The sequence below is a fragment of the Myripristis murdjan genome, chromosome 21, assembly GCF_902150065.1.
Source record: "Myripristis murdjan chromosome 21, fMyrMur1.1, whole genome shotgun sequence".
Taxonomy (NCBI): domain Eukaryota; kingdom Metazoa; phylum Chordata; class Actinopteri; order Holocentriformes; family Holocentridae; genus Myripristis; species Myripristis murdjan.
Genome location: NC_044000.1, coordinates 14,135,237 through 14,156,886, shown reverse-complemented (window position 1 = coordinate 14,156,886; position 21,650 = coordinate 14,135,237). Strand labels below are relative to the sequence as shown.

Sequence of the window (21,650 nt, the reverse complement as noted above, 5' to 3'; positions counted from 1 at the left end):
TGAGCTCACAGAGGAAAAGTAACATCGCACGACACAAAATTAGCATACAGGCGAGCTGCCGGACTGAAAAACAAAATGGATGGCCTCTCCCTGTAGAATGGTGCCAGCAGATGGGTGCTGCTGGCCTGAGTGACCCAAAACTTGTGTTGCCTTCAGACACCACCAGGGGCAGCAGAGAAACAAGAAGAAATCTTGGTCGACTGAGCTGCTTTTGTAACATGGACAGATTTTCCTGTTAAAGGCACCTAAAGTAGTTTTCCTTGTAAATTCGCTTGGCTTTGTTTACATTCAACATTTCTCACCAAAACACACCGGGTGTGTCTTGGAGGTCCAATAAACATGTTGAATGCATTTCCTACATCAACCATTTACAAAGCCTTATGTTAGGATGTGTATGTAAACAAAACAGGGATCCAGGTTTCCAACTGGGTACCATAGTGCCACCAGTGGTCACAAACTACATTGAGTACCTTTAAAAGTACAGAAAAAAATAAATCCATAAAACCAGCTATCAGACATGAAGAAGCGACCGCCACAGCTACTAGTCAGCTGTCACCTCAATGCACCAGTTGCCAAGAGAGTCGAGTCAAAGGCCGAGCTGCAGGCTGGACAATAAGCATGCTCAGTGAGTGACAAGGGGAGCGATCTAGTGTGTGTTACACTAAGCATGGCAAAGAGGAAATAGAGGATATGACATGATGAAGGCCCATGCAAAACGGCCACTTAGCCACACTTCCTTCAAACCCAGAATAGGAGACTCTTCCACTCTTTTGAGGAGGGGACAATAGCAGTGATCTGGTAGCAGGGGGGTTGCTGAGTAAAGGGTCGGATAGACTGGATGAGTTAGTATACTCTGGGGAAGTGAAGAGGCAGCCAGAATGGGAACGGCATTAACGTTCAGTTAGCCTCCCGCGTTAGGGAGGCGGAGGAGGAGGAGGAGGGGTGGGGGTGGGGGGGTACAGATCGAAGGGGGCACCTCCTCCTGAGACCCTCCCTCTTTTGAGCGTGTGGCACGTCCTCCCCTGTCCCCTACCCTCAAGTGTGATGGGGGGAACGATGCTGCTGCTGCTGCTGTGGTGGCTGTGAGCCCGCCCTCCTCTGTCCTCTTTGGCCGCTGGGTCCCAGGGAGTGTGGTGTTGGTGGGCGTGGCTAGGAGCATTGACGGTGAGGCTCAACTCTGCATCGGTTGAGTAGTCAAAACAATCTGGGAGTCAACGACACAGATGGGGAAATGTGCTCCTTTAGTGCCAGCAAGCTTCGAATGATTCCGGCCTCATGGAAACAGCAACCCAGAGTTTTTTTTTTTTTTTTTCCCCAGGTTGAAGCCGCTGCTAGATCCGCATTTCATTTTACGAAATGATTCCTCAAAACATTTTCTTGGAATCTCATGTACGCCGAACTGCAAAGTTGCCAATTGTTGATTAACCTAACTAACCAAATCCAGGAAAAAAATGAACTACTGGCAAAAAAAACAATTTAGAAGAACTGGTCCTTTCCTTTCATCATCAATCTGCTGGGTAAAATGGAGCAGCCTCAGTAGAATCTAGAGGCATCATTTGTCCTGACTCTTTCGCAAAATAGGCGTAGTTTTCATACAACGACTTAACTTAAGTAGCGATAATCAGCACAGCAAACACTCAAAAGACAAGACGAGCAAAGAAAGAGCAATAGCGCAGTGAGTGGCACAAATATTGCGACAGAGAGATTATATGACCAACTGCATATTTAACATGAAACACCATCTGGACAGCGTTTAAGATTGAGTGGATTACTTTACAACAGCTTTCCCTCTCACAGCCGAGGATGGACACCGGAGAGGACTGTTTCTTCAAATAGTTCACGTTTGTGTCCTTTCAAATATTGAAAAAAAAAAAGGTAAAATCTCCATGGATAATCAAAGCTTATATCATAAGTCATAACTTAGCACGACTACAGAATCCCTTGAATTCCTTAGCTTTCTGGTTCAACCTACTTTTTGGTATGCAACCAATAGAGGAAGGCTTTGGCAAAAAACACTGAGGCCTGGTTCACGCTTCTTCCCGTATGCTCCTCTGTGGCACTTGGACTCGCTGTCTTACCCTCTCTCTTCCAGCGGTGGCGTCGTATGGAGGCGGTGGTGATGGCTGAGATGGAGATGCGGCTGACGGTGGGTGTCACCTCCACCTGGAGCACCTTGCGGCCCTGCGGCTCGTCGGGAGCGCTTTCTGGCAGAGAGTTCTTCATGGCGTTCCCCAGCTGATCGACAGAGAAACAGCAAAACACGTCACCGTACAATTCAGTGACCTCTGTTTATCTGTATCTGCACACGGACCTGAATACACTGACACATTACTGCACCGTTCAATTATGTTAAATTATACTTGCATAAAAAAAACATCCAACAAAAGACACTTCCATCACATCAACGTATTCATGAGTGAATACACACATGCACAAACATAAATCGCCACATCATTTAACTGCTATATTTTGATTGCAATTCAGTTAAAGTCAGACAAAAAGGTGCAAAATGTGAGCATGCTACTTTTAAAACAACCTATAAGCTCACAATCTATAGCAGAGATTCTTTAAACTACGGATTAGGTTGCAAAATGGTCTGTGGATTTGTGAGAACGACAGCACTTTTATGACAATGTTTTGACTTGACTGGGCTCCAGGGAGAGAAAAGGTTACCACTATTTGTGGTTCAAGTCACACACACACACACACACACACACACACAAAATGCTGTTTGTCTTACCAGGAGAGGCTGGGAGTAAAGTTCCAGCTGGGCTCTGTACAGGATATCCTCCAATGCTTCCCGCCCCATCTCCCACTCTCCATTGTATCTGTGCAATACAACAAAACACATGCACACACGTACACATACACAGAGCTATATAATAATGTCACGGTCACAGCTTGTTTGAGGAACCGGGAGTGTCTGACAAGGTGCCTTCATGTCACCTCCCCTGGAGTATCATTAAAAGTTATTTAATAACACGTGCGGCGATGAGGAGAGAAAGAAGCAGCTGTTGAGTGCAGGTCCTGGTAGTAGCAATTATCACAGGAAATTCATCTAGCACAGGATTTTTTTGCAGAATAAACTCCATCAATATATTATACAAATGGACATGTGAGCTGCATAATTAATTGTGTAAAAATCACATATTGCAATTTTAGTTTCCAAAATTGGCATATTTGCAATAATAAAACATTTCATTTAGAGCGGCAGCTTTAGTTGGAAATTGTCAAGATGTTGGTATCAGAGGCAAAAGGTGCAGTAAGATAATTTTGCGATTAATAACAGTTATCTCAATATCCCGGGAAACAAGCAGGTCAGTCGGTTTATTCATTTTTGTGCTGCCAAGAGAGAAATAATCACTGCTGAACGATGTGTTTAACATGAGGGTGTGAATGCCAGTGGTGCTTGTTCCTCAGCTTTCCAGCGGGAGATGATGTCACATCCCCTGCACAGTGACGGCAGATGAAAGGGAACAGCTCCAAAAAAAGATTGCACCGCTGAACCCTCTTTGATTTCCCCACCGCACATGCAACAATAATACAGCCAGGGACAAGCGCCTGGGCGTCCCATTTAGCCTCGAGATGAATAAGGCGAGGTAAAAACAGAGAGATCTGATGTTCTGACGGCTGGAAAGCGGACGAGACAACGTTTCAGCCCTGGTTTAAAAAAAAAAAAAAAAAAGGAAAAAAGAAAAAAGCGGGTGTCAGCTCTGTTTGTTCTTCTACCCGTGCTCTTCTCTCCCTCCCTCCCTCTCTTCATGTAGCATTACACCGCTGTAGCATTAGCGGACATATTAACCTAAATCCCAGAGTGTCCTCAGCGAGCGCCAAGGTCCCTCTGCATGTGTGGAGCTCTGGATTCATGTTTATCTGCCCTTCACGTGTGCCCTGGGTGAATATGAGAGCCTGGCCTGATACTGAATGGCACCGAGGTGACCTATGGTAGGGATTACTAAAAAGGCTATTATTCTCCCACACACACACACACACACACACACACACACACACACACACACACACACACACACACACACCACACACACACACTTTCTCTCGCTCTCTTTCACTTTCAGCTGCTCCAATCTGCCGATAGCCGGCCTGCACCCTCATGGGGGCAATGTGACACAGCGCGTACTCCCTCACTCTCACTCCCTTTGGTACACCAGCTCAACAGCGGTGATTCTAGTGACTACCCAATCAGGAAATCCATCACTGAGGAGGAGCTATCATCGACTGTAATCTGCTTTGCAACGACCGTCCTCGTAGCGGATGAAATCACCTGCTCCCACAATGCACTGCCGATCTAATCAGTCAGTACAGTGGAGAGTTCCTGTCCTCGGTGCTTTGATATGGTAAGAGGGTTGGGAGGTTCTCTGCGGTAAATCACGCCAAACCAGAATAGATATTGTCCCCATTAGTCATGTCCTGCAGTGGCAAAAGGTCAAATGTGAGTGACATTGTTATCTAGCTCATGAAATGACTCTGTGCATGATTTAATCTGGGCAGATGAGGAATTAACATGTGATCATCTTCCCCTCTATTATCAATTATCTTCCTATTATCTCTTACTCAATGTCACAGTCCTCAGCTGAGGCCATTTTGTATTGATCGTAGTAAGCACTTTAACTCCCTTAAATTTCCCCTTATGAAGCTTCAAAGCCTGAATAAACATTTTTCCATATTGTATGACAATGGCACGCATGTATTCTGGATCTGCTGGCTGCAGTGCTTCACTGAGGCTACATCACATTTATAATGAGTGAAATATTCAGACTCAAGAGACCGCTGTTTTATGGCTGCAGCGTTACATAAAGCAGAAAATATTTAGATGTTCTGTGAGTTAGAACAAAGCACGGCCACACAGCATGCATTTGTAATGTTGAACCCACCGGTGGGACGGGCAGAGTTGAAGTGAGGGTGCACAGCTGTAAATACGTACATGGCGTGATAGACGGCAGTCAGCATCTGGACCATGAACTCGGGGTCCAGCAGCACACGGTTACATGGTTCCCTCCAAAGCTTCTGCTGCTGCCGCGGGAAGCCACATACACAGAGCCTAGGGAGGGAGGGACACCAACACACACACACACACACACACACTCCTGTAAATAAGGTGAATAAGGTCATACTGCACTGGGCAACAACAAAGGGCAGTTTAGGAGGAAGAAAAGAAACAGGGTTGCAGAGGTTTTACAGTTTTTCTTCAAAGGTTTCTAGTAACTGTGGGTAGATGAATATAAAGAGGAAGAACAACATCAGTCACTTCCCAAATAACAAAGGAAAGGGAAACACATCAAACAATGAGCAAACGAGAGCACAAATCTAACATAGTATATAGCCACAGAGGTCAGGTGAGGTCGAATGATGGGGTGTTCAGACCATGAGGCTACGATCAAAGAGCGAGCATTGTTCTCGTGCTCTGCAGCCTTCACAGTCACAGCGTGCCGCCTGTCTAGACAAAGTTCGCTTCAGGCGCTGTCTGTCTGCTTGCTCACAGCAGGGAAGTCTTCATATCCTGAGTCGTCTGAACACTGGGGTGGTGCATTCACCGCGCTGCAGCTCCACTACTGAGCCTCATATTACGAATTCCACATTGATCCTTTCTCTAACCCCCAGGGTGTCTTGGTATTTCCAAGAGAGAAACTCTTAGATGGTGATTCAGTAGTAGGAATTTCATTTAGCCAATCACAGGGCACGATTCAACTAACTAGAGAGTTAGAAAGCACTGTACTCATTAGACCCTCCTGCTGAGAAGATATTTAGTACTGAGGTCAGTGAATGGCTACAGGCAAGAGGGGATGATTCAAACAGAGACTCAGGATAGCAAGTACTGATGGTAAAGGAGAAGGTGGACACTAATTGGTTAGAGGGAAAAGTTATTTTAAAAAACATGATATATAACTGGAAAGACGCTATGCATTACTCAAAATATTTCATTTCCATGTCAAACAGCTGACCAAATTAAACTTTTGTGAATTTTTACATCTAAAGGTTTGTTTCTGGCATGTCAGCTTTATTTGCTAAATTACAGTAAAGAGACGGGAAAGGCAATGGAGAGAGAGGGGATGACATGCAGCAAAGGGTCCGGGCTGGATTTGAACCCAGGCTGTTGTGGTAAAGCCTTGATGGGGTGGTATGTGCTCTATTAGGTGAACCACCAGGGTGCCCACATTTCAAGTTTTTAATTGAAGGCAATGTTTTTTGTTTAATTGCACCATACTTAGGTGCAATAACCTATAGTGCAATAACTCCTGTCCATGTTTGCACTTGTACATATATTTTTTTCTTTCTTTTTATTCTATATATATTTATATTTATATTCCTTTCTTTATTTTTCTTGACTAATTGCTCTTTTTACTTTACACTTTGAGTGGGAGTTGTTATTGTAACAAAAAGTAATTTCCCCCTGGGGATCAATAAAGTATTCTGACTCTGATTCTGATTCTGATTAATAAACATCAAACAGTTAAACAGTTATGTGTGTGGTTGATTTAGGGAGCATTTCCATTAACCTGTTACCATCATGAATCGTGGACAACGTAACATGATATTATCGTATTGTGACTTACTCTTCGAGTCCCACCCCTTGTTGTAGACCAGCAGTGTCAGATGGTGCATGCACAAGGAAGCGCAGCACTTCATGGCGAACCTTTCCACAAAGTTTAACGGTGTTGTAGGAATCCGTTTGTCAATTAAAAGTCTTTTTAATGAGAAACCATGCCCACTGCCACACCCCGTTTTGCCAATCTGCAAAAAAATGAATCCTCTTCGCCCAGTGACAAAGATTTCTACAATGTTTCATGGTGTTGCAGTTATGCATCCTTTTACAGTAAGTCACACCCACCACCACACTCCCTTTGGCCAGTTGGTATGAAAGGTTAATCAACTCTTTCCTGGCCCATGACCAGGCTTTCCACAGAGTTTTATGCAAATCCACCCCCAACATTTTGAGATATCCTGATAGAAAGCACACAGACAGAATGGGGCAAACACAGAACTCCACTGACAGAGGGAAGAATGTGCATTTCCTCACCGTGAGCTCATTCTGCAGACTGACTGATAGGAGGACAGAGGCATGTAGACCACAGCAGAGTTGTAGCACAGCATAAGGAAACACAGCACCTCGAACCTGGAAAAACAATGACAAACAGCGGCTACTATTAACTCTATAGAACACATCCTGAAATTAATCTTGTTCAATTTTAATTCGATCTCAGCTTGTCCAATTTTGTCAACATATCAAATCATCGCATTATTTGTGACAGTTCGGGTATTCACGGAAGTAGTCGATGACCCAGAATTGCTCAAGCGATTTATTAACAAGCAAGCTCAAGCAAACTGCTCGCCTGGGCAGCTTAGCTCATTGTGAGCTATGTGCATACTCTCTGCCTCCATCTGACATGTTGCAATAATCACCTTTAAACTGTCACCACTCACCATCTCATTGCTATAGAATTGAGCCAAAAGCCCACAATGAGCACAAGGCTTTTTGTGAACTCTCGTCTGTGTGGATGTGACAGACTAAAGATTGAGGGTCTGAAAATTGGGCAGTTGGGACAATTGTCTCAAAATAGTGCAATTTGATGAGATACTTTGTAAGTGTGTGTTTTGCTGTGTGTTGGGCTACTCTCTCTCTCTCTGTGGTGTGTGTGTGTGTGTGTGTGTGGTGATGGATGACCGCCAGGAGCAGGACCTGCAGAGTAAAGGCCATAATTGACTCTGTGCACAGAGGAGGTAAATGGCCCGGCTGTATATCACCAATCAGACTGAGCGAGTGCCTCTCAGGGACGTTAGGCTTTCGTCTTATAAACTCTATCTCAGGTCCAGCCACACAAATGGATTTCCCGATAAGCTACGAGGGCCTGGCCTGCTGAAATCCATCGAGTATATTTATGATCCTCTGTGTCCATCATAGCCGAGGGCCTCAGCACTCTGGAGAGGGGCCCAGGGTCTGATCCGTCTTCTGCGTATACATGTGTGTACATGTGCATCTGCGATCATACCAACTGAGTGCGACTCTGCTCATTTCGGTGACAAAACATTTTCTGCCCAGGGGCAAGATTCCAGCAAGCCTCATTATTATGCTAAGATTATCATTCATCCACAGGAGCAGAGATAATGTGAGAGCCAAAAAAGCTTTCAGGCCTGCTGACTCTGGGCAGGCGAGACCGAATGAGAGTGAGGGTTGCTCTCTGATCATATTAAAAGGCCCATTCCATCTAACACTGATGGGAAAGATGTAAAGGAAATAACGACACTTGTTTTGTCTTTAAAAACACAAGGAAAAAACAGCAGAAAGGAAGAAAGAAAAGGGCATAGGGATTGGGTGAAAGCTAGCTTTACTCTAGTGATGCCACGTGGTTGTACTGAACCCAGGCGGCCCACAGTGCTGCCATTTCTCTTTGCTTTGAAACCAACAGAGGAAGTCAGAGGGAGCAGAATGTCTCAAAACGACTGCAATTTAGTGTCTTTTGTGAGGTTTACTCTGTGTGCGTGAAAGTCTGAAGGTCTTTATAACTGGAGCAAATGTCTCAAAATGCTCCACACACACCTCTGTTAGGAAGTCCCTGGGTGAGTCAGTGTGATTACCTGTTCTGTGCAGTGAAGGTCTCTCTCTGAGGGTGGAGGCCGCTGTACACCACTCTGATCAGGTCATGCTGACAGAGAGCCCCCTCTGTCAGTGCCATGGACCCCAGGCTGGAAGGCTACACACACACACAAACACATTTTTTACCATTTATTAATCTGAATATTTAAAAATCTATTCATCTCCTGTACATTAGAGTCCAGATGAAATGGCTGTTTAGGTTCTGGTCCCTGTTGTCACTCTGAACTGGAACCAGTCAGGCTGACAGAGCAGATGAGGGGAGATTACTAATCATAACCCTGCAGTACAGACACTGGAGGTGGAATACAAACTGTGAGGAAAAACATAAAATCACACCAGTGGGTTAAACTTGCCTACCACGCTGACTTTTGCATATCTGCCAACAAACTGGAAAAAAGCAAGAGGTGATAACTTTATGATACTCAAAGAGGCACTGCTAAAAAGCTGATGCACCCTGCAAGTGGAACATGAAAACACCTTTTCTGTTATTAATAAGTAACAAACTGGAGGTTGGATGCTTTCGTTGTTCATGTGGGTAATCTCTGTGATTGGTAGTTGCATTTCATTACAATAGATTCACATTATTAACAGTGCAAAAGGGTGTCGAGGACCTATGCCAGACTCTCTCCATCTACTGAATAGCTTGTTACTGGCAAGTTGCCTCCTTCTATTGACCCCTTTCATTTGTCAAGTCAAATTTGGATGGCACAAACACACACAATTTGATTTTACCCACAGCGGCAAAAACTTTATCAGCTGCAATTTTCCCTCTGTCTTCCATGTATTTCCATATAGTCGCATTTTTGAACTTGATGTATCTGGACCCATCAAGTTCATTAGCACTTTTATTTAATTGATTTTACTTTAAAACCTCTTGTTATTCTGTATCTCTATTAACCTGCCATGCCTGTTTGATTTTTTTTTAAATTGCAGTCATTACTAAAAGGGATTATGTGGGGGATAAGGTTAGTATAAATGAGACAAATTCCTAGCAACCTTATTTGACATGGCAATGATCTACTTAATCTGGAATATTTTTCTTTCAAGTGTAAAAAAGAGAAAGCAAGAAAGAGAGAGAGGGGCAAAGAGAGCAACAGAAAAAGCAAGGCCTTTGTATTGAGTGAAATCCAGACTGATGGGCAAGCAGGGATACGCTGTGGTGATGCGAGGACACTTAGTCATTCTGACGGTGAGCAGAGGGCTCCCTTAAATTGAATTGGTTTTCCATCGTCAGTATCTTGGATGACTCTGAACAGAGAAGTGTTCCGGGAGGGGTGGGGGATTAATTCAGAATAAGGGAGTGGAGTGTATGCTAATGCTGGATGCTGGACTATAAAGCCACGTGACCCACAGTGCCATGCCATAGCCTAGGAACCTTGCTCTGATTAATGCAGACACAGACACACCCACACCCACATACACACACAGACACACACAGACACACACACACACACACAGAGACATGTCCAAACCCATGCTTCCCTCACTTTCTCAGGATGGAGGGAAGAGGCTCTCAAGCTTATAATTACAGCAATAAATCGCCCTCAGCACGGCACACACAACACTATTATCATCAACATCAAATGGTTCTGCTGGGCCAGGCAAAAATGCATGCATACACACCCACACCCACACCCACACCCACCCACACACACAAACACAAACACAAGAAAACATGCACATACACATACATGTACACTCCCTCCAAGACATACACTGGTACCTACAAACTCATTCATGCTGTATATATATGCTTATTCTGGCTAGCAAAAAAAAAACAAAACAAAAAAAACCCAAAATAAACCTCACAGGCCAGCAGAACACAGTCCCTTGTTTTCGGCCCGAGGTAAACGGTCCTAGATCAGTGTGTCCCGTAAAACACCTTGCTAATGAACTCCAGCTCAATACAATCGTCAATGGATGCCCTTATTTAGCAAATGTGTCAGGAGGGGGTGAAGACAGGGGGTGTGGGGGCTGAGGTTTTCTAGGATCAACACACACACACACACACACACACACACACACACACACACACACAAAAAAAACACAAACACAGAGGAGAGGCACAAACCCAGAATCTCAGAGAGAAAGATGGAGACGAACAAAGAATAAGAGAGAAGGGCTAAAGCAGAACTAGGGCTGCACACAAGGCTTTTTTTTAACTTTTCAATTTTTAACTTTTATGTGCTGAGTTTATTCAGAAGTATGCAGGGATGAACATGACTGGTATGGCTCTTCAATTAAATACGCATTCAAGGGAAATCACACATGTGTTGATTATATACTATCAAAAAGTTTTTTTCTATGAGATGCAAGATAGACTTTATTGTAAAAATGCCATTAGGTTGTGTCATACGGTAACTGAAATTGAGTATCTGAAGTTGAAACTATAAATCATTTAGTGTTTGATGTCTGGGCAAACATACAGACAATTCTTCATTGTATAAAATTGCTCAGAAAATGTGTGAACATCTCTTTCAGGAAAACGTGTATGAGGGTAAAAGAGAATTGTTTTGGTACAAACAAGCCCCAGATGTGAGGCTACTGAGAAAAGACCTCCCTTAGTGGTGAGCCCTCAGCAGCTGCCACCTTCCAAATGTCACTTTAACAAGTCTCTGCCTTTCTCGCCAACCTAATTTGTTCATACTAGTACGTTCAGTGGCAGCTTCATGTTGGCTTCAGCAGCATGATGCAGAAAAAAACGTGTACAGTAAATGCTCTTGCAACACAGCAGCTACTATGTCAGGGGACACGAGCATGATTTCAAATGTACCCACCTCAATGCAGATAATGAGCGCATGACGAAGAAAAAAAAAAGGCAGCTGATGCAAAATTTAAAAGAGCTGTCAGGGGCACATTAATTTTTAGTTCCTATGATAGCCATGACGCTAGCAGTTAATGTGGAAATCGTGAGCCATGCTAAGAATAAAAGTTCAACAACGTATTGTTTCATTCATCATTATCAAGGTAAATGTGACAATGTGATGTGATATTTATGGCCCAAGGATAGAAAGAAACAAAATGATGAGAGAAAAGATGTGGAAAACTGTTGATCCACTAACAAGGATAGAGATACTAGATAGGGGACCTACCTCATGATACACTGATGGTTTGGACAGAGAGGGGATTGTGAAGGAGAGGAGCTTGCTGTTGCCATCTTTGTCCACGATCTCCTACAAAGTCAAACGGAGGAGGGAGGGAGGACAGCAGAAAGAGAGTGAGAAGGAGGAAGACAGAGGGGGACACTGTGTTATTTGAGGGAACAGTCTGGTGCACAATGCTCATCCATATTGATGGTCGGGAATGTGATTCTGCTTTGCTCACTGCCAAACTGGCACTGCATGCAGAACGCTGCCATCGTAACTTAACCCAGTTAGGCCGCCTTTCTCTGTGGACTGGGGAGACCACTTAGCGGCATACAGTGCAGTTGACTACGACTGTATAATCCAAGCTCGCTCAAGTGGTTGTGTCATGTGTGACACAATGCTGCTGGTAGCCGGTACATATTATCAGCTCGGCACAGTCACAATCCCAGTTGACATCATGTTTGAGCCGAAGAATCAGGGCTAGGATGTAAAGCTGTGCCTTTTTCACTATGCACCATCACTTGTTGCTTTGTAAACCATTCATGCATTTACAGGTCTTTTGTAGGACATTTTAAAACTAAAGTCCATTGTGGAGGGCTGAATAAAGGGCACCAGAGCAACTGTTTCCTCTTCAGCTATGCATTTTAGACACTGCCCCCTGATTGGAGGACATATAAATAACTGTATTCTCTGTGTGTATAACACCCCTCAATTTTTCCGGCATATTTTTGTGTAGATGCAGAGGTTGGGGGTAATTTCAGCTGTAAGACCCAGCTTTGCTCCTTGGCCCATTTTGAGTTCAGTCTCAATAACAGCAATTTCAAAAATGTTCTTATTTTAGACAAATGTGTCATGAAAACACACAGAAAAGTGCTTGAAATGTGTTAACTTTTTGGGTGCACTGATAAAAGCGGTCAAATGATGAATTTTATTAGAGTGTATTAAAAAAAAATGTCTCCAGCTTTCTCAGGCCACTGCATGAGATGAATATAAAGAAGATGGTGTCCAACAATCAATCCAGCCATATAAGCATCTGTAATCTGGGCCCAGAATGTGTTAGTGAAGAGGCTTTATCCCGTTATCTCCCATTCTCCCTGATGTTCGGTGCACTGTTGGCCCAGGCCTTGTCCTACCCTTCACTCGCTAGCTGTATGTCTCTGAATATCTGATGGGACTGCAGAGAGGAAGGCTATTTATCTGAGCCCTGCAGTCAATGACCATAGCAGAGAGGTCTGTGTGTGTGTGTGTGTGTGTGTGTGTGTGTGTAGGACGGTATAGATACAACGTGATAAATTATGCATGAACGTACCTCTTCCTGTGCTGGCTCACAGGGAACTCATTCTGCTGATATCTCTAGCTGTGAACCCATTTCCCTAAGGGTGTTTCCTGGTGATCCAGTGGACTTCTGGTCTATCCATTAACCAAGGATTTCCCGATAGATCACCTGTCACTTCAGCATGCTTACTGCGCCTCACTAATGTACTACCCGTGTTAGGTTTAAAAGATAATCATGTTCTAACTTTGAGTTTCTTGTTATCATTTTCACTTACCAGTTTGTTATTGTATTTAAAGATGTGCGTCTAACTGGCTTGGTTGAAAACACCATAGATACCAACAGGCATCCATGCCTACCAATAACAAATTCTCATCATGGCCACGATTCCAATGCAACGTTAAGTGGAATGAGGTATCACAGTCCTTGAAGCCTCATCCAACTAATTGTCATTTCTAGTGTAGTAGCAGTATCTGAATTTTGCACCTAAAGAAAACCATCTGAGGTGAAACTTAAGAGTTGAGGATAAAACATATCATGCTTTACTGGCTTACAGCCACTGATACAGCAACCACTCTAGCATGCAGTTGGTATTTTCACACCAAGTGAGTGGAAAATTAAAGCTAAATCAATTTGAAAATGACCTTAAAGTGATAGTGTGGGGATTGTAGCTAATGTCTCCACCCCTGATGGCCATTCATTTCCATAATTACAGCAATAACCATAACAGCAATATCATCCTTAATCGATTTCCATAAGGAAATTCTCTCTTTGTGAGTTTCCTTCAGTGCTGAGGTCAGAGGTCAGTAGCAGCTACACAGCAGCATCTCTGCAGCTGCAGGGATTCACTTGTTCATGGCAGATTTTTACAGGTGGTTGTAGTATGGTCTAACAGCTACGCCTTGCTGCCACATACATATGAACTGTGTGAAGGATATGTGTCCATCTGGATGGGAGGAGCAATTAAATTATTTTAACCTGTCCATTGTATACTTTCAGGTCAGATTACTATTTCAGCCAGTGCTATTTTGGATCCCACCAGGTAAGCATCAAAATGGGGATGCAAAATGGCACAAAAACCGACTGAAGCGTTCATGACGGAGTGGGGCCTGACTTACATCTTTGTACTCTTCCCACCTGTACTCTTTCTCCCATCATCACCAGCATGCCCAGGAGGACTGGGACTGGCACCCACCAGGTTATAGATGCCCAGGAGGAGCGCCTCGATGCAGCCGTTGCTCTGGCGGTCTCTGCTGGCCGTGACTCGCAGGTACACCCACACCAGCTCGGGCAAGAACTGCAGGGTGAAGCGTCGAAGGCGGTCCTCTGAGCTCCGGTACAGCTCAAACAGCTGATGGCAAACCGGCTCCAGCAGCTGGATTGGGGAGGGAAGGGGGGAGAGGCAGAAGAGTGTGGAGTATAACATCAGTGTGTGTCAAAAAGTGTACGAGAATATACTATGAGGCTCGCTCGCTGATGGATTAGTCCAATAAAGCAGTAATCAATCAGTTTGTCAGTCAGTCTGTTTCTCTGTTACTAAGTCATTCATTTGATCGGCTCAGAATTCAAGGTTTGAGTGATCCACTTCACTCGGTTACTACCATGTTAATCTAAATTTGGCCGATGTCATTGCTGGACTAAAAATCTGTGTGCGCATCTACAAGAGCCAAGAAAAAACCTGGCAAAAAACATGAACAGTATTTTCGTATTACCAGTAAAAACATCTGCCAGTGAAGTGAGATAAATTAACTACTTCTTCCACTGCTAATGAACTCACTTCATGAATTATGTTGTGATCTCATGGTATTTCATATTGACAACCATTTCAAAGAAACAAATGAAAGTGAAAACAAGAAACTGGCAGATTTCACTACTGAGAAAATTAAAACTTTTATGGCTCACTAAAAGATTAATTTACTGGTTAAGATGTTGTTCTTACAGCGAACCACAACGTGTCGTCATCCCCTCCGTGAGCCACTATCACTAGCTTTGACAAATGAATATGAATACGCGTGTGTTTTATGACAGATGTGGGAAGGAGATGAGCTACAGCTGCCTACTCTGCCCTCACTCTGCTCCTCCTCTTTTTCCATCTTCTGATAAACTCCCCTTCCCTTTCACATGCTAACCTTTCAGTCTGTGGACTGTCTTACAGATTAGCCTTTCTGAGTAGCAAGAAAGATATCTCTTACTTTACTGCTTGTTTGAGCAGACAGCTCTTTTAATTCTAAATAGGCCATCAGTGAGAGTGAATCTTATGTGACCCTAAAAATGGTGGATTGACAGTGGGAAAGTTTCGCTGGTGGTCAATAGTGGGAGAGGCAGAGAGACAGATAGCAGCAGGAGAGATAAATCACTACAATGAAGGTCTAGTCAGGTCTAGTCTCAGGGGAGCCAACCGAGGGAATGTGTTTACACTGTCCAAGGGTCAGCCAACTGTGTGCCCGAGTAGCACTGCTCTGTGTGTGTGTGTGTGTGTGTGTGTGTGTGTGTGTACTGTGCCTCACCCTGCAATGAGCTGCGTCTCATTATTGAATTTGGCAAGGCATTTGCTCCTCCATCTCATCAGCAAAACACACAAATACACATAAGGCAGGCACATCTTGCCTTCTCGCTCCTTCCCTGACACACACACACACACACACACACACACACACACACACAAAATTCTCTCTCCTTTACCACTTGTCCAATCATTAATGGGGTTGTGCAGCAGATTGACAACACTAATGGAATTTGTACCCATGCACGCCTAACGCTCAAATTCGACCGTGAAACAGAGGAAAAAGAGAGGGGAAAAGAGAATTGGAGGCACCAACTGTATCATTAGAGTGAAATTAAGGTCCCGTCTTGTTGAGTGCCTGAGGCCTTGGTTCAGAAATTGTGTCATTTGTTCCCTTAAACAGAAAATACTAGCTCAGCCTCGCCGTTAGAGGAAACACATAGTAGAACAAAGGGGACTTGGAAAAAGAAATGTCCCAGGAAAAATGTGATTTTGGGCACAAATCTAATTTCAGTTGCGAATCACAGATCACTGTGGCTTTTACAGCACCATGTGCACGATGGTTCCTGATTCTCATCACTTACACCTACTTTACACTGAGTAATTGATTGCGTTTCTGACCAAGCCTGCGTGTGTACCTGTGACTGTGTGTGTGTGCGTGTGTAGTTTTTACTGTGTGGGTGTGGTTTGGATTTTTTGTATGTGTGTACAGTGACCATATCCTCCCTGTACGTGTGTGTGTGTGTGTGTGTGTGTGTGTGTGTGTGTGTATGTGTGTGTGTATGTGCGTGCGCCCACATAGGCACAGCTGTGTGTCAGCTTCATTCTCCCTGCCAACTGAAACGGTCATGTGAAACACATTTCCCTGAGCTAAATCAGTCCTGCATGGGACTCTGTTGAAAAGTATCTTGGTATTAAAATGTAGTCATTTGTGTGTGTGTGTGTGTGTGTGTGTGTGTGTGTGTGTGTGTGTGTGTGTGTGTGTGTGTGTGTGTTTCACCTCATTGTTGGGGTCCTGGATGACTCTGTAGAGTGCTGGCACCAGGGACTTCTTCAGATGAAGGCTGCCTGCGTAGCTGGGTATGTGAGTGTCTGGTAAGGTCTGAGGAGGGAGGAGGACAGAGGAGGAAGATTTGCTGAATGATGACAAATACTTTTTTTTTTTTAACATTTTTTTTCGAGCCTATACCTTTCATGTAAATGTGAAGGCATTCTTGGCTGTGCCTCTGTGTGGAAATATTGCTGCATGATTGGATTTCAGTGTCTGGTTTTGGTGTCAGCCTCTCAAAATTCTTTCTAGACATGTGATTATAACAGGAGACTCTGTTAGTTCTTCATGAAACAATTTGAAATGCTAAAGATTGCCTATGTCAGCCTAATACACACTGTCAGCCAATCATGCATTCAGATTTTGCATAGCCACACAACTTTTTCCCATTTGCGACAGATTGGACAAGTAGGGGAAACAGTTTAACATCAATGTTGCAGACCAGCCAGGGGTTGGTCTGCTACACACTGTGGAACTGACACAAGGAAAAATCAAACGTAAAAACAATCTCTATTGCTCAACTACATGCCTGTCATGACTGTTTACTGTTGACATGACGAGGCCTGCTGCCAAGCAGACTGTTGTGATTTTGTGCTTTGTTGAGTCTGTGGGTAATGCATATGTACAAGCCTCAGTTAGAGAAAAATGTTCTGGGAGCATCAATGTCCTTCAGAGCAAATTTCATCACTTCATGGCGTATGCTATTTGACAGCATCCCTGAATCTGAAAATAAACAATTAAACAAATATCAATAAAATGATAATCCGTATGTCAAAATGTTAGATACAGACAATTCCCCCTCAAAGAGATTTGGTCATGCGGGTCGTGATCCTAAAGCCAAAAGGTGTTTCAAACACTGAGAGCCCAGTCTCCTTTTACAGTCTAAGTGTCTCTGTTGCAGACTAACCATTTCGCAAGAACGTCCCATAGAAGAGGCAGACGGATCAGTATCTCCGCTGATGATGGTCTCAATAGACCATAATGCAATGCAGCCACAGGACATGTTTTGAGTAAGTGGTGCAACTCTTTGCCGCTTGACTGGAAAAACTCTATTGCTAATGCTCTTTCCACATAAATGCAAAACCTGCAGCCGAATGCAAAAAGTTCACACCTCTTTTCTCGGGGTAGTTTGAAGGCATTATGGGAAATTCAGGAAAGCACTGACTGAAATAGGGATGTTGTAAGAACCAATACCAATCTTATCTGATCTACATGGTGGATCACTGTGAATTCTGAGCTTTAAGTTGCTTAGAGGATGAAATTAAAATCGGTGACCTTGACCCCACAATGATGAATTATGTTGATCAAGAAAATATATGGCTCTGTGATTTGTTTTAATGCATTTTTATAGTCAAAGGAGATACATGATATCAACTATTTCTGGTGGTGGTCAGATGGACCATACTTGTTCACAGGAGAAATACTGTACATTGAAGGCCTTGCGTTTTGCATTGGCCATGCTGAAAATAGCAGATGCAAAAATACTTTGACCTTATCCTTGAAAGAAGTCCTCATTTGTTATTTAATGGCACTTCATTCTCTTCTCCTCTACTTTTGCCAGTGATTTGTATTCGTAATATAATTTGTATTGCTTTTTTGCCATGGCATCGTTTTGGTTTCAAGTATGGTGAAACTAAACCTGGTATCAGTATTGAAGACAAAATTTGTCATTTTTACACTAAACTGAAATACAAGTAGTCAAAGGCAGCTGAGGTAAAGTGGAGTAGCCTAAATGATAACATCTCACAAAACAACTCTAAACCTGCACTAAAACTGCATAAACTGATGCCATCTGACAGTGTCAGAGCATCTTAGGTTGTTTTTTTTTTCTTTTAAATGTTCAGGAGTCTGTGTGCTTGTCTGCAGGATGACAGGAGGCAGTGATCCCCCATCGGCACGGCCTGGCTGTGGTCATTTTGGCTGAGGACGGAACACAATGTGCCCAGCCCGCACTACTCACACACTGACTCACACCATTCCACTTCCCTCACTATTCATCACACACTCCCCTCCTTCCCCTCCCTTCATTGGCTCGTGCCTTCCCTTCCCTTCAAGCCATCGCTCTTTCACATACTGTCTCCGCTGCCCGCTAAGCCCCCCCCCCTCCTTTCTGCTGAGCTTCTTCCCTTTGCACACAATTATAAATAGCTTATGTGCATCCACTGAATTAAATTATAATTCCAACAGGATTCAAATATTGCAGAGGTCACATGCACACTGCTCTCCTCATGACAGCTTTTATACCCACAGCCTGTTGTTTCTATGGATGAATGCCTCCCAAGGGTGACTTCTAGGAGTGCATTTCAGTGTCACGAGTCACAACGGAGATCAGAGGTGGGTTCTTTTTCTTTTTTTTTTACCTTGAATTCTGAGAGCCATTCCTCCACGACGCCGCGCTCCGTTCCCAGCATCTTCCTCAGAGACCCCCACCTCGGCTGCCTGGCAAATAGACAGAGATGGAGGATGGAAGGAGAGATGGAGGAATGGAGAAAAAGAAGGGGAGAGGGAGGGGTTGGTGGCGAGCAGAGCAAGGAAAAAAGCATGAGTGCGGGGAAAAGAGCGGAAGAGAAAGCAAAGAGGACAAGGAGTGTGAGAGAGAGAAAGTGGCAGAGAGCAGTGAACGATTACTCAACCATCTGTCCTTCCGATGACATGTTAAGGCCTCCGAGTGTGCAGGCGATGAGTGTGGATGCTATGATGCTGGCCACACCATTACATAAGCAGTCACCTCACCTGTCACAATGAATCTGAGATGACGCGAGCAGCCAAAGCAAGCATTTAGAGGGTTTTCCCCTGCCTGCTTAACTTTCAGGTGATCCAAGTAAGGCTTTATTTCTTGCGGGCTCAAACATGACTCACACATTTTGTATTGCTGCCTTGCACAATGCAGCTCTAAAATGAATTTCTGACATTCTTGTGCAGTCTCTCGAAATCTTGAAACGGCCATGCCCGATACCTACCTCGCTGGTGATGATGTAGCTTTATAAACCTGCCAAAAACTCAAGGATAGCCCTGCCTTAAAAAAACCAAACCAAACCAAACAAAAACAAAACTTGACTCAATGTTCTATTTATTTTTGGCCTTACAAGAGTGACAAAACAGCTGGATATTAATTTCCTAAATATTACTACACCTTTTCCATATTCCTGAGAGATGACTGAACAAAAGACAGTCCCTGGCTTCTTCAAACGTAAACGTATTCTAATCTTGGGCTGTGGGCACACCGTATCCGTGGTCTGATTCTCTGTATCCAGGAGCTAAAATTAACTGCAGTGAACTGCCCAAAATAACAAGCCATTGCTCCATCAGACTTCATCACATGGAAAATACATCCTCATTAATTATCCTGTAAAAAGGCTGGCTATGAACGAGGCATGGTTCTCTGTGCATGTGAGAGAGAAGGAGAGAACATAAGTGTGTGTATGTGTGTGTGTGTGTGTGTGTGTGTGTGTGTGTACTATGTTGGTAGCGTGGAGGGTGGAGCAGCCACAAGCGCCAATGAATGTTTGGATACAGGCTGAGGGTGATAATGCAAGGGACCAAGTGTGCCTTGCTGCCAACATGACAAAGATCAACTATGCTGATGTAATGGCACAAAGAGAGAGAGAGAGAGGGGGGCTATTCCTCACTCTAAGCCTAAACCCTTCCACACAACAGGACACGAATACCCCACTACTTTAAAGAGTAAAAGAAAAAAACAAACAAAAAAAACAGCCAAAAGCATAAAGCAACATCAGCTAGTTCTCTGCAATAACACAGGACAGGATATTGCCTCTAAATACAGGCCACAGCGGCCATTAAAACAAGTAACCAGCTACTTAGACTTAATGAAGACTTATCAGTGCACTTGAGTTTTAGAGTAGAATAGAACGACTGCTTTTCAGAGAGTACACAAACTTAAGCCGAGGCTAAAATTTTACCAGCTGGTATCTGGTATGAATTTCCCACTGTGATGGCAAGTATACACTGTGGATCTGCGGTAAAGCCAATGTGAAAACAAGTGGCAAAACATCATGGATGCAAATCCCTTTCATTTCTGAGAATCCCTAAATCTAACCTCAATAACAAGGCCACGTGCTGAATGAGTCACGGTCACACTGGAGCCTTTCTGAAAACACTGAGCCAACAATCAAGATAAAATCCATCCCCTGACATGCGGTGTTCCTTATCTTCCGATAAAGAGGAAAAAAAATCTCAAAGTTTGCGCCGCACTTCAGGTCATTACAAGGCCATTGTGCCACTTTGGAAAGCTTTGAACATTTGTTTTTGGAGATGTAGCTTTGGTTCCTTACGTGCGTCACCCATATTCAGCTGCATTAGCATTTGAGCCCCTTACTCTGAGAGAAACTGTCTTGCTCAATAGCTTGCTGTGGTTTTGACTTGATAGGATTAGGGATTAGGACTAACTGCATATATTTTCATTTCAAAGTAGGGAGATCACATTTACAGTCTCAGGCAATAGATTAGTTGGCTAAATGTAAGGTACTCTCCCCCACCCAATGCACTTCTGGTAATACTGAATCTGCTACCTGCTCTTGAATGCTTCAAAAAGCATGATGTCATAAATCTTAATTATTAATCATACCCAAGATAAACAATGTAGACATGATGCCAATGTTTATCTTAAATTAAGGGATTTACACATGTAGCATCACCAAATGCATACTGTATATTGACTCATTTCATTACTGCTGTTATGCCAATATGCAAATTGTGATACAGAGTATACATCCGTAATGAGAGCCAAGTGAAACTGTGCCAGTGATTCAAGGACACATCCTTGATAGCTGCACTGTTCATGATATCAGATGTTATTGAGTCTCTAGTTATAATAAAATTTCAAGTAGAGACTCAAATTGATAGAGGTTACAGTGGCCTCGGTTCTACAATTGTTAGGTAGGGAGCAAACTTTCCAAATTCCCTCTTTGTGTTTTTCTGCTCTTTGCCACTTTGCTATTTCACACTTGGCTCTGATTTTTGACTTAACAGTGTCCGATGGATAGATTTGTGTGAATGCATCTATGAATCTGGGCCTAGCTGGGGTAACTGGGTAATGAGATTATGACCTTGTTCTCATTAAGATAATTAGACTAAGTTGTTTGCATGGCAGCTGCGGGTCTGAGGATTGT

General features: G+C 43.6%; 1 protein-coding gene across 3 annotated transcripts in view; it reads right to left on the bottom strand.

The window, feature by feature from the left end:
* Positions 1 to 21,650, bottom strand: part of LOC115380318 (protein FAM126B) — a 49,172-nt gene that overhangs the window by 6,703 nt on the left and 20,819 nt on the right. For 2 of the 3 annotated variants that reach the window (XM_030081437.1, XM_030081438.1), the window contains exons 3-12: positions 18,882 to 18,960; positions 16,474 to 16,575; positions 14,166 to 14,345; positions 11,704 to 11,784; positions 8,593 to 8,708; positions 7,037 to 7,132; positions 4,943 to 5,059; positions 2,741 to 2,828; positions 2,079 to 2,235; positions 1,034 to 1,204 (exon numbers count right to left, since the gene is read on the bottom strand). In XM_030081437.1, coding sequence (XP_029937297.1) covers positions 1,034 to 1,204; positions 2,079 to 2,235; positions 2,741 to 2,828; positions 4,943 to 5,059; positions 7,037 to 7,132; positions 8,593 to 8,708; positions 11,704 to 11,784; positions 14,166 to 14,345; positions 16,474 to 16,575; positions 18,882 to 18,932 — 1,159 coding nt within the window. In that variant the 5' untranslated portion in view covers positions 18,933 to 18,960. The remainder of the gene's footprint in view (positions 1 to 1,033; positions 1,205 to 2,078; positions 2,236 to 2,740; positions 2,829 to 4,942; positions 5,060 to 7,036; positions 7,133 to 8,592; positions 8,709 to 11,703; positions 11,785 to 14,165; positions 14,346 to 16,473; positions 16,576 to 18,881; positions 18,961 to 21,650) is intronic. The other variant, XM_030081440.1, reaches the window with a different exon arrangement.